General features: G+C 46.7%; 1 protein-coding gene and 1 pseudogene across 1 annotated transcript; both read left to right on the top strand.

Annotated features, from left to right (window-relative positions):
- Positions 1 to 3,850: 3,850 nt before the first annotated feature.
- LOC119360704 lies at positions 3,851 to 5,078 on the top strand (annotated as a pseudogene).
- Positions 5,079 to 8,887: 3,809 nt separating this feature from the next.
- On the top strand, positions 8,888 to 12,938 carry LOC119360703. Its single transcript, XM_037626229.1, has 4 exons — positions 8,888 to 9,463; positions 10,548 to 10,551; positions 11,940 to 12,170; positions 12,519 to 12,938. Exons 1-4 carry the CDS (start codon positions 8,919 to 8,921, stop codon positions 12,936 to 12,938), a joined length of 1,200 nt encoding a protein of 399 aa, XP_037482126.1. The 5' UTR covers positions 8,888 to 8,918.
- The last annotated feature ends 332 nt before the right edge of the window (positions 12,939 to 13,270 follow it).

Below are 13,270 nucleotides of genomic sequence, written 5' to 3'. Positions count from 1 at the left end.
TATTTAGTAACACTAACATTCTACAATAATTATTTAGTAACACTAATATTTCTTGAATACTTAGTTTGACCACAGTTTGACCAAAATTCAAAAAAGCTTAAATTTGAGCATATCTTTTTTTCCTTTTAGAATTTGAGGATTCTAAAAAAATGCAAACAGGCCGTAGGCGGTCAAAATCGGATGCGGATTTTTGTGCTGAACATTTTGATATATTATGTGTTTTTTTGACATCGTATGCAATTCATAACACTTTTTTGCAAAACATGTCCAAATTTAAGTTTTTTAATTTTCCTAACTAGTAGATTTAGTAATATAACTACATCTCGAAGAATTTTATTTTTTGAATTTCTTATCATTTTCTTTTGTTTTTTTTAAACTGAAATGGCGATACACAGGGGGTAGAGTTTGAAAATTGCCCTATAGTCCTGGTTTGTGTCTCCAACCGGGACTATAGGTTAGACCCCTTTAGTCCCGGTTCGTGGCACAAACCGGTACTAAAGGTTAGCCCTTTAGTACCGGTTTGTGCCACGAACCGAGACTAAAGGGGCTCGTGGGGCCCCGGCCTGACGCCAGCCTGCCACCACCCCTTTAGTACAGGTTCGTGGCACGAACCGGTACTAAAGGTTCAACACGAACAGTCATTAATGCATAGTCATTCGAACCGGGACTAATGGTACCATTAGTACCGGGCCAAAATTAAACTGAGACTAATGTGTCTCACATTAGGTCCTTTTTCTACTAGTGCAACCACCCGCATCCATGCCGCCCAAGCGACCATGGCTGCCTGCCCGCACCCGAACTGTGCGGTCAGCCCACGACCAACGCGTCTCCCACCGCCAGAGCCTCCGCCCTGCATCTAGACCGCCCCGAGAACCACCAAAGGCCGAGGCTTTGAACATTCCGCACTCCAACCGCCTCCGAGACCGCCAGCAAACCCACAGAGCAACGTTGGAGCCGATAACAGACAACTCGGTGCCAGCGACGGGTAGCTCAGCGGCGGAGAGCTCCCGTCCCTCCAACCAGCTACCTCCCCCACCCCCACCCCCACCCCGAAACCACCATTTCACCCCACCCTGCCATAGGCCCGGCCATGGCAGAAGCCCGTCACCGTAGAGGAGGAAGCAGAGCCCACCGCCGCAACCATGGATGGCCACCAGGGGAGTCTCCCGCGTCGTGCGACGTCGACCAGCTGCAAGGGCCCGACCTGGCAACGACGCACACATCCACCCGCTGTCGTGCCGCGCCCCGCCCACGAGCCATGGCAGGGAAGGCCGACTGCGACCCGCAGCGCCAGAGGCGGATCTAGGCGCGCCGCCGCCGCCACCAGCCTCTAGCCCACACCACCGCCATGCCGCCCGTCGCATCGCCGTCACGCACCGCCGCTGGCCCACGCCGGCGCATCGTCGAGCTGCCGCGCCCAGCGCCAAGCGGCGCATCCGGCCAGAGGCGTCCGGCCCACGCTGAATCCCCCAGCTCGGAGACGAGAAGGCCCCGCCGCCGCCAGCGACAAGCGGGCTTCACCCGCTCGCGCCCCCTGGCAGCGGCGAGGGAGGAGGAGGGGGACCGGCGGTGGTGCTAGGGTCCCCCCCCCCCGACGCCCGCGGGAGCGCCGCAGAGGGGGGGAGGGGGATTCACAGACGCTCATTTTTACACGATACTTCCTCTGTCCCGAATTACATCTCGTTGAAATGGATGTATCTAGTCGTATTTTTGTCTAACAAATTTAAGAATTATGATTGCCATCCTCCAAATCTGATTGTCATCCTGCAACACCAACCATAAATACAACCGCAAAAAAAACATAAATAGACTAGAATAAAAGACATTTCACGATCCACTAGACAGACCAGTCAGAATACCAGAGTACATTCAAGCATTCTGCAAATCATGTTTGCGGTTTTGAGCATACATCTGTTCACGAAAATTCGGGGCATACTTCCTTCAAGGAAAAAAGGCAGCTCCCCAGTTTCACGGAACCCAACATTTCTACCAATCTTGCTACGGTAAAACCCAACAAAAGTGTGAGACAGGAAGCAGAATTGTTCACCCTCAAGGTGCAAATAACCTCCAGTAGACGGATCACCATTGCACATATTGAAATTGTTGCCCTACAAGCTAAAATCACATGCCAAAACCTTTGTTATGATTCTTATAATCACAGTCAACACAGGGGACTAAAATTTTAGACCTTTACGAAAAACTCATGAAGATCAGTAAGCTATTTCATAACTGCCATTGTGGTTAATATGCAAATCAACTTTCTTTTGTGGATACCACAATGTCTTTTTCTTAATTATGTCATATTTATACTTCAGGATGTTTAGCCGCCATAACAATAAGCTGGATTACCAATTGTTCTTTCGTACGGGAGGTGCTTTTAGGTCGCTTGGCTGGAATGAGCTGATCTTGACCGTATGCTTTGTGGATGTTCTGGTGTGGGTGACGATTTGGAATCCCGGATGGAAACACATTCTGCCGACCTTATTTCTGGCAGTACTTATGATTGGCAAGTTTCTCAGTCCAGGAGCTGCAAGACTGCTCGTATGCAATTCACCGTGCCATGTGATATCATTATGGAGCCCCATGGTTGCAATTGTATTGCTTGGTCCCTCTATACCATATAGCTATGGTGATGATTTTTACGAGCTGGATAAGTTTCACAATCACAGGTTTATTCTCAGAAACTCAATGGCCAAATGGACAATATACCTCGTACTGCTTGTGGTTGTGCTCCTCCTTACAATCAGCAAACTACGGTTTCCACGTGTCATCAAACTAGTAGATTGTGTTCTGGGCCGCATACTGGTATCTTGGCATCGAGTTATCATAAACTTGTGCACGTTTGCAGCAATAGTGGTGTTGGTGTTAACATTTCATGGTTTATCTCGATTTGTCATTATCACATTCCAAGCATATACTCTAATGATAGTGTCATTTGGCAATTTACAGTTTCCAGCAGCATTATTGCGAATTGTCTTGGCACTGTTACGGCTTATACCACAACGCTACTATGGTGATGATGAACATGTCGACAAGACAAACCTTGGGGACAAGACAAACTTCGTGCCAGCTCTCAATATCTTTTATGTGATGGTACTTAGCCAAGGAATACTCTACATTGTTGCCTGCATCCTTGAGGTCTTTTCATTCATTCTCCGCGGATCACTCGTCCGGCGTGCTAGATTTAGAGGGCCCATGGGACTGGAATATGTCAATTTGTACTACGCATTTGCGTTTGAGAAATGCATGGGAGGTGCTCTGCTTGCTCCAAAGAAGATTAGCCTCCTCGCATTTGCAATGGATCCTTTAAAGTCAGACTCACCCAAGATGCAGCTCTATGGGCTTCACATGCTGCACAACTTTCTGATAAAGGGGCCCTTCAAGACTAAGGCTATCGCAAAACTCACTACTTCCACAAAAACAGTGACCTCCTTGTTCAACATGTTGGGCTGGAAAAATGAAAGTGAGAAAGATATTAGATCTTTTGCCGCAAAGGTTACGACTTACGACTGAGCTTGCTGTTAACCTCCGAGTTGTCCCTGTCTCTGGGGCAATGCAACTCATAGCCTCACTCCTGGACAATGTTCCGTGGCAGAACATAAAGCATCCACTTTTGGACATTGGAAGCCCAAATGCCCTGATGCAGCAAGTGGGCGGAGATGAACAGGTCTCCCTGATGCGCAGATGGTTGAAACAGATGGCTATATATTGTTTGATTCCAAGGGAGGAACCAGCTAATTTGGATGAAAAAAACTACCGTGTACTCAGATGCTGGAAGCAAATTACAAAATGTTGGTCAGTTCCAGAGGAGGTACCATTGACCGACCAGGATCTCCTCCCTGTACAGGGCATGTTAATTCTTGACAAACTTGCTAGCTTTGATCTAGAGAACTGTATAGAAATCAGCAGAGCAACTGGCCTCATCTCAAAGGTTATAGAATTCACAAGCAACGGAGCTGACATGACAAATATTAGTGAGACACAGAAGACACTGCTGAAAAGTTCATCACTGAAGCTGTTGAAAAGACTTGCAAGTACTAAAGGGAAATTTGGTGTAACTTTGCGTCAGAAGATTACAGAACATCCCTTCCTTTTGAACAATCTTGCAGAGATCTTGGATGATAGTGGGAGCAGCCAAGAACTTAGAGAGCTCACGGCTGAACTTATTAGAAACTTGCCATGGAAGGAAACATAAAGGAGGAGATCGGGCACATCCCAATGATCATAAGCAGGTTGATGCGTGCATTTCTCAGCCAAGGTGCACCGTCAAGTACAGATTCAGATCAGTTGCTACGAATGATCGCTGGGCAAGCACTTGCACTATTGGCAGTTGAGAGTGCGAATAATTGTCTTGTTATGTTAGCAGAACCAGGTTATCTCTTCATCAAGGAACTCGCAGTTATGATCCATGGTAACAGGTACAGGTACGTAGCATCAAGCCTGTTGCGGAGTATGTGTATTTATGGTCAAAGTGAGTTTCACAACTCGAACCTGAAAGAAGTCTCCTACATTTTGCGAGGGGTGAGCCCTTTCAAATTTAAACTAGTGATAGTTTAAATTGCAGATACTACCACTTAACCAAAACGCTTGTAACCAAAAAGGTGAAGATACCACTAAAGTTTAATCATGGCTTACCCAACTTATTTATTTCACTACAGGTGATGGAAGGAATAATGGATGCAGAAGGTGTGGAACTAGAGGTCCTTGTTGGCCTTAGTTCACAACTATGTAATGCCATTCCTGAAGACTTTGAGCGAGAGCTTGAACATGGTCAGAATAAGGAAACGTTTATAAAGAGACTTGTCTGTGCACTTAACTCAAATATGACACCCACTGCTCATTGTCCTGGCATCAGGAGGGTGATAGTTGAACATGCCATATACATGATGGAATTCAATCCGGTCTACGCTAGCTGTTTCAAGAACTGTCGGATGGTGGACGCACTGCTAATGGTAGAGCGTACACGTTCAAAGGCTGAAAACTACAGGTTCTTCTTGGGAGATGCAGGACTCATGGAGCACAACATACCTCTATCCAGTCTTGTGGCTACAGCAAAAGAACTGATGGGCCGTGAGTAACTACGGGGCATCGGCAGTGTCACCTGAACATAGGTTTGGAAGATATTATACTACTGGTCTATACTGGGACTTGAAAACACGCTCAGTTTGCTCACCGTAGTACGTAGAGATATAATCATTGCATCCAAGAAGAATGAGATTCCATGAATTTATAAATTTACAGTTGATATTAAGCAGTTGATTTGTGTTGACAAGCCATACATTGTAGTGTCATGATGGTGGCAACTTAAATAATGGCTGTGCTAGTTTTGTAAGAACATGGATATATCATATATGAATGATGATGAATCTGCTTTGTGATTCAATATGAAATGTCCTGGTAGTTGTGCATTTCCGGGTGTGAGGCTTGAATTTTAAGCGTTACAACACGGGTGTTGCTTGGTACGTACCAGCTGTGAATGGTGTGGTTACCAAGTACTCATGACTTCAAAAGGCACCCACTTCAGTCCAGATCCTGAACGCTCATTAAGAGTTCATCCTAGCTACTAATTTCTCCACTACTCCCAACGTTTGTAAATATAAGTCCTTTTAGATATTTCAATACAGGCTAAATACAGATGTATATAATAGACATATTTTAGAGTGTAGATCCACTCATTTTGCTTTGTATGTAGCCCGTATTGAAATCTCTAAACAGACTTATATTTAGGGACGGAGGGAGTAGATGGCACTGGTCGAGACAAAGTGATCCTGCACTAGGAGCAAGAGCAACAACATAGTAACATGATAAAATTTGGGGTTTACTCGAGCACCACAAATACTGGAATTAAACTTCCTAGATCGCAATTAGTACCATGCATTTAGGTAAAAGAAATCCTAATCGTTTGAACTACTCTAGTTTTTTTTTTAGATGCCAGTTTTTGTTGTTGGCATGGTATCACCGGCAGGTGAGAAACATTACAAAGCTGCGGGGCCTAGAGTTCTTTACGTGGGAGACTCCAAGCGATGGTCATGTGAATTAATTTCTTAATTCTTTGGGACGTGGACTAGGTCGCTTTCTACGATGACTAGTTGGATGACGACCGTCGTCGTCCTCGACTAGGCTGCGCGTGGTCTCCGTGGAGATTTCCTCGACTTTTCTTGTCTCATGCGGCTCGATCTGCCGTTTGTTTACGTGCCTGCAGGTCGAGTGTTCTGGCTGAACACAACACTCGGCAATTCGACAGCGACCTGCGCAGCTATGCTCTCGCGAGTCTGGACGATGAAAACGCTACCTTGCGGCCGGCCTTCGGTTAACTTTTGTTTCTTGGAGATAGCAACTCTTCGTTTAACTGGAGAAACAGGATGTCTGCGGATATACTTTACTAGCAATTAGGAGAGAATCCCGAGAGACATTGGACTGACTCGATCGCCACCACCAAGGCACCAAGCAGATGTAGATCGTGTGGGCTAAATGGAGCCCACGACTCGTGTGTGTGTGTGTGTGTGGTAGTGTTGTTTGCGGCTGCTGTAATGGCAAATGTCGCCGAGCACCGCGTACAGATGCCGGCGGGTGCCCCCGCCGGCAAGGCCGCCGCCGCGGCGCCAGAGATGGGGCTAAATCGCTTCATTCTCTTCGTCGTGCTGATCGAGAGGCTTGGCAATGCCTTGGGCACGCTGGCCTTCACCTGGGCCACCGTCGTCCTGCTCGGCAGCTACTCCAAGGACATCGGCAAGGATTTTTTTATCTCGACAGCCATAATTTTCATAGAAGCCTTGAGGTACGCACGAAACTAGCTACTACATGTCGCAAAATAAACTCTTCCGTTATTTTCTTTTCCGTGTATTATTACTTTGTAGCAGTAACGATTAACAAATTTTTGCTAGTGAAGCAAAAAAAAGTGCTTGACTCATAAAAGATGTTGAATAAAAAAACAGATTTACTAAATCTCATCTACATGAGAATTAACCGACTCCTGTGCCATTTAAAGAGCGCCCAAATGTCTTTCCTCCAGAACAAACAAACTCCTAAGCCATTTGATTTTACATGGAGATTTGTGTGCAACTTTTTTGTTTGATATAAGTTACTCCCTCTGCTAAGCAGTGATCTAAACAATCTTATATTACTTTACAGAGGGAGTATATGATACAAAAACAGTATTATTGGAAACTTCTTTCACATAGGGATATAATAATATATATTTTGTGGCATACTATAATCTAATGTTTTGCTAATTAACTTTATGGTCAAAATTTGACCCGAAATACTAAAGGGGCCTAAATGAGGATGGAAGAAGTACAAAAGAAGCCTATCCTGCTCAGGTTTGGTTCAATACACCTTTTATAAAAGTTGACAACTTTCAATAAAGATCGATTAAGTTTAAAAATATGACTTTACAATCTTGTCAGAATAAGTTTTCCAGGGTCCCAAATTTCACAATTGTCACTCTGATTTAGATACAAGCATGTGCCTTCACTTTGTTGATTGTATGTTGCCTTTTTGTCTAACAATACCATATATGTATGTACTTCAGGATGTTCAGCCACAACAACAGGGTGGATTACCAATTGTTCTTCCGCACGAGAGGTGCTTTCAGGTCTCTTAGCTGGAATGGGCTGATCTTGCTCATATCCTTCTTCAATGTTGTGATGTCAATTGGTCTTATATGGGCCAAACATGAAGCAATACACATACTGAATTTGTCAATGGTAATACTTGGGATTGGCGCAATTCTATGTCCAGAAACTGCAATTCAACACATTTGCGATCTGCTATGCCCCACGATATCATTATGGGGTCCAATGGCTACAACCATGCTACTTTGTCCCTCTGTACTACATAGGGTCCATAAAGATTTCAACATTCAAAGACTCAGCTCAATTGCCAACTGCACAGTATACCTGGTACTACTTGTGGTAGTGCTCCTACTCACAATCAGCAGGCTGCGGTTCTCAAGTACCATCAAGCTAGCAGACTGGGCTCTTGGCAGCAAAATAGCATTTTGTCATCGAGTTATTCCGAACTTGTGCATGTTTGTTGCGACAGTGATGTCGGTGATCAGTTTTCCAGCAAGTTTTAAACTTATTATTATCATATTAGACGCAATGGCTCTATTGATGACGTCATTTGGCAACCTCCAGATTCCAGCAGCAGTCTTACGCATTCGGCTAGCAGTGTGGGGCCTTCAATCTATAACATATGACTACTATGGTGATGATAAACGTGAGGACAAGAAAAACCTTGTGCCATCTCTCCAAATATTTTATGTGATTGTGCTTGGCCAAGGAATACTCTATATTGTTGCCGGCATCCTTGAGATCTTTTCATTCATCCTACGAAGATCTCTGATCCGCCGCGCCGGATTTAGAGGTCTCCCAGGAGTGGAATATGTCAATTTGTACTACACATATGCCTTCAACAGATGCATGGAGCGTGCTATGCTTGCCCAAGAGAAGACCAGCCTCGTCATATTTGCTATGGATTCTTTAAAGTTAGACTCACGCAAGATGCAACTCTATGGGCTTAAGATATTGCACAGTTTTCTGAAAAAGGAGTCACTAAAGAGTAATGCTATATTGGAGCTCACCACTTACACGAAGACTGTGACCTGCTTGATAGACATGTTGGGCTGGACAAGTGAACAGGATAAAGATATTAGATCATTTGCCACGAATGTCATGGTCGAGCTCGCTGATAACCTCCGAGTTGTCTCTATCCCTGGGGCAATACAGTTCATAGCCTCACTTTTGGACATTGTTCACGGACAAAATATAAAGGATCCTCTTTTGGACATTGGTAGCCCTGAGCCAAAACAAGATAACCTGATTCAGCAAGTTGGCAGGAACAAACAGACCTCCCCAAAACTTAAATGGTTGAAACAGATGGCACTATACTGTTTGATTCCGAGAGAGACAATTAACATGGATGAACAAAACACCCATATACCAAGATGCTGGAGATGGATTACAAAATACTGGTCTGTTCCAGAGGAGGAGCCATCGACCGACCAAGATCTCCTCCCTGTACAAGGCATGTTAATTCTTGACAAGCTTGCTAGCTTTGATATAGAGAACTGTATAGAAATCAGCAGATCAACTGGCGTCATCTCTAAGATTGTAGAGTTCACAAGCAAAAGAACCGACTTGACAAATATCAATGAGACACACCAGACGTTGTTGAAATGTTCATCACTGAAGCTGCTGACAAGACTTGCAAGTACTAAAGGGAAATTTGGTGTAACTATGTGTCAGATGATTACAGAACATCCCTTCCTTTTGAGCAACCTTGCAGAAATATTGGATAACAATGGGAGCAGCCAAGAACTTAGGGAGTTCACAGCGCAACTCATTAGAAACCTTGCTATGGGGGGAAATGTGAAGGAGATCGGGCACATCCCAATGATCATTAGCAGGTTGATGGATGCATTTCTCAGCCGAAGTGCACCCTCAAGTACAGAAACAGATCAGTTGCTACTGTGGAAAATATGAGATGGATGAATATTGTTGTTGTATTGATCTGACCCTTGTGTAGGGTATATATAGGAATACAAGAGGGGTAGAGACTTGGAGTACAAGACAAGTTACATGTGGTTTAAACTAATTCTATCTCTATCTCTTTATCTCTAACTTAAACTTAATTATATTTCTAACATTCCCCCTCAGTCGTAGCGGGAGTGAAGCGGACGAGTACGACTGAATTTGAAGTCTTGCGCTTTCGTCGTCTTCTCCGTTGCGCCATCATCAACTGCGTCTCTGATGGGTTGGCACCTAGGGCGGTGACTGCGTCCCCTTCTGGTGCCTTCATGCCTTCTCCTCTATTCCCTCCCGCAGTCACAGCGGGAGTGGGTGGACGCTAGTGACGACGCGGACGCTGTTGACTGGAGTTGTTGCCGATGAGTTGCTGTAGACGTAGCCGTGTGGTCGATGTCGAGGTAGCCGGTCAGGGTGATGTAGCCGTGGTCGATGGTGTGGTCGTCGTGGATGATGAAACCGCACAAAGCCGGAGGCGCAAAAAAATGCGCTATGACGGGGCTGCAGACGTGGACGACGATGCACCTTGCGGATGTCGGAGGGTGCCGTCGGCGATGAGTCCGCCGGTTTTGCCAAAACCGCAGGAAGCCCATCGAGCACACATCGGTTTTGCCAGAACCATGTGGCCGTGTGGGGTCGTCACTGTAGTGACGCCGTGTCGATGCAGTCATGCCGTCGTGGATGACGCGGTCGATGCCGTCATCATGACGCGGTCATTGCTGTCGTCGAGGTCGCATCTTGCAGAAAAGTCTGTCAGAGGACGCTAGGTGTCCATCTTGTGGACAAGGCGGCGGCAGTGTGTTGATGATTATGGTGATGAAGACCACGTTGATGACGACCTTGGCGGTGATGTGTCGGCAATGGTGTTGCAGTGGCGTGTCGACGATGATGTCGCAAGGCGTCCCTTCGCGGCGACGAAGTGTCGATGTCAATGCCGTGCTGAAGAAGTATGTGACCCGTGGCCCGGCGTAGTCGTACAACTTGATGTAGTTCGGCTCAGGGAGGTGTCGGTAGTTGCAGATCGGTGGCTTGATGCACGTTCGCTGCATCGGCTCGGTGTAGACGGTCCGCCGTGTACGTGGTGCGGAATCGGTGCGGAATCTCGCTCGGTGTAGTTTGCCAGTCGGTGAAGATCGCTGTTGGCGTAGTCCCGAACAGTGGAAGTTGATGTAGCTACGATCAGTGTACGCCCGGATCGAAGCAGCCACATGTGTTTCCGTAGTCCAGCGCCGCTGTGTACGTCAATGTGATGTCGAAGCCCCTACCCGCGGAGCACAGCGGCGCGTGGCCGGCGTTGCCGGTCGACGCTGCAGAAGGGTCGTGGCTGGGTTCCACGGCTCATGCCATGCACGTACCCATGTTCATCATGGCGAGTGTTGCCACGCACGTATGCATGTGAAACGGCCATGTTCTTGCGGCTCGATGCGTGCATGGGCTATGGAGTCGATGAAGTTGCCGGCGCTTGGCGATGAAGTTGTGCTTGGTGCTCGCGGGAAGAAGTTGCTGATGATGCGTGGTTGCCCGGAATGCCGATGCAGATCGTGAGAGTAGCCGCTTGATGCAGGCCTGCGCGCCGGAACGGCGCCCGTGCATGTACGAGGAGTCCCTAGCCTGAAGTCGATGCCCGTGCCGCCGTGCGTGACGCTGGCGGAGACGCATCAGTGGTGTGGCGATGGAGTTTGCAGCCACGGCTTCCGGGGCGATGGAGTCCGCGTGAACCGGCGAGGGAGGAGCATGCCGCACATGCCAGAGGCGTCGCCTCCATGCGCGGGGTTCCGCATGTATCCATCATGCGTGGTGGAGACCCAGGTCGATGCAGCTGGACGTGTCGAATCGCCGCCGCTGCTCCCCAGATCTCCCTGTCTCGCGCAGTAGATCTGCTTTTGCCCAGCGCCATCCCTTCGGAGCCGCGCCGTCGGCTATTGTCTCGCGCGTGCCGTCAGCTGCGCGCTGGAGTGGGAGGGGCGCCGAAGGCGCCGTTTTCTTCGCCGATTTCTTCTGCAGTTCTCATGAGTTATGGAATCGAGGATAGTCGGATTTATTTGGTGGCTAAAAGAAATAAATCTAAGGAATTTCGAAAATTGGATCTATCTAGTGGAACCGATCTGATCTTTGCTCGACCGGGTGCCGCGCCCCCGGGGAGAGGAGATTAATCTCCCCGCGGGCGGCGCGCTGCGGAAGTGTGGTGGAAGGTTCCTAGGATCGGCGTCGTGAGACAAACCGCTCTGATACCATGTGAAAAATATGAGATGGATGAATATTGTTGTTGTATTGATCTGACCCTTGTGTAGGGTATATATAAGAGTACAAGAAGGGTAGAGACTTGGAGTACAAGACAAGTTACATGTGGTTTAAACTAATTCTATCTCTATCTCTTTATCTCTAACTTAAACTTAATTATATTTCTAACAGCTACGAATGATCGCTGGGCAAGCACTAGCACTACTGGCAATGGAGAGTGCCAATAACTGTTTGCTTATGTTAGCAGAACCAGGGGATGTGTTCATCAAGGAACTCGCTGTTATGATCCGCAGTGACAAGTACAGGTACATTGCATCAAGCCTGTTGCAGAGTATGTGTGTGCATGCTCGACTGCAGCTTGGCAACTCGGACCTGAACGAAGTCTCCTGCATTTTGCAAGTGGTGAGCCGTGCCAGTTTAAGCTATAAGTGCGATATAAGAGGTTAATATTGTAACTTAATGTTAACATATGTTCCTACGCGTGGAAGATTAGCATACACCTTTTTTTCTTTAAATTCTGGACTTCTTTTTTCTGCATGCACACGCATTTGCATGTCTCCTCTGGTGTTCATAGCCTTTTAAAGTTTATGTCGTGCAGTTGACTAATTTTGACACTGCGACTTAAAAGAATATCTCCGGCTGTACAAAACACAATTAATAAATAGATGGCAGGATCATGAATTACCACTTAACCAAAAAGGCCATAATTACTGAAGTTTAATCATGGTTTATTGCCTATTTCCACTACAGGTGCTGGAAGGAATAATGGATGCAGAAGGGAGAGAGCTAGAGGTCCTTGTTGGCCTTAGTTCACAAATATGTAATGTCATTCCAGAAGAATTTGTGCGAGGGCTAGAGCATAATCGGATTAAGGAAATGTTTATAAAGAGGCTTGTCAGTGCACTTAACTCAAATATGGTACCCAGTGCTCATTGTCTAGGAATCAGGAGGGTTGTCGTGCAACATGCCATATACATGATGGAACACAATCCAGTCTACGTTAACTGTTTCAACGAATGCCAGATGATGGAAGCACTGGTAAGGGTAGAGCGTACACCTTCAAGGGCTGAAAACTACAGGTTCTTCTTGGGTGATGCAGGAATCATGGAGCACAGCATAACTCTATCCGTGCTTGTGGCTAGAGCAAAAGAATTGATGGGCCATGAGTAGTTATGAGCCATCATCAGTGTCACCTGAACATGTATTTAAAAGATATCGTACTACTGGTGTATACTGGGACTTCCCATTTGCTCACCATAGTGGTATGCCACGATGAGCGCAACTTAAATAATGGCTGTTGGACCGAAAATGCCATTTGGTGGCCGAGCTACCTGGAGGCCGGTATCACACGCGTCTGTTTCTGTCCAGATTAGCGCCAGCCACGTATTCCTCCTCTGTATTTTTGCATCGAGCCATTTACACAGGACCGTATTCTACTTTAATGAACAGTGGCATCCCATGTAGACGAGTCTGTCCCGCATCACGGGCACAAGTGCCATCAC

The sequence above is a fragment of the Triticum dicoccoides genome, chromosome 2B (genome assembly GCF_002162155.2).
Source record: "Triticum dicoccoides isolate Atlit2015 ecotype Zavitan chromosome 2B, WEW_v2.0, whole genome shotgun sequence".
NCBI classification, from domain to species: Eukaryota; Viridiplantae; Streptophyta; class Magnoliopsida; order Poales; family Poaceae; genus Triticum; species Triticum dicoccoides.
This window is presented reverse-complemented; position numbering and strand designations above follow the sequence as displayed.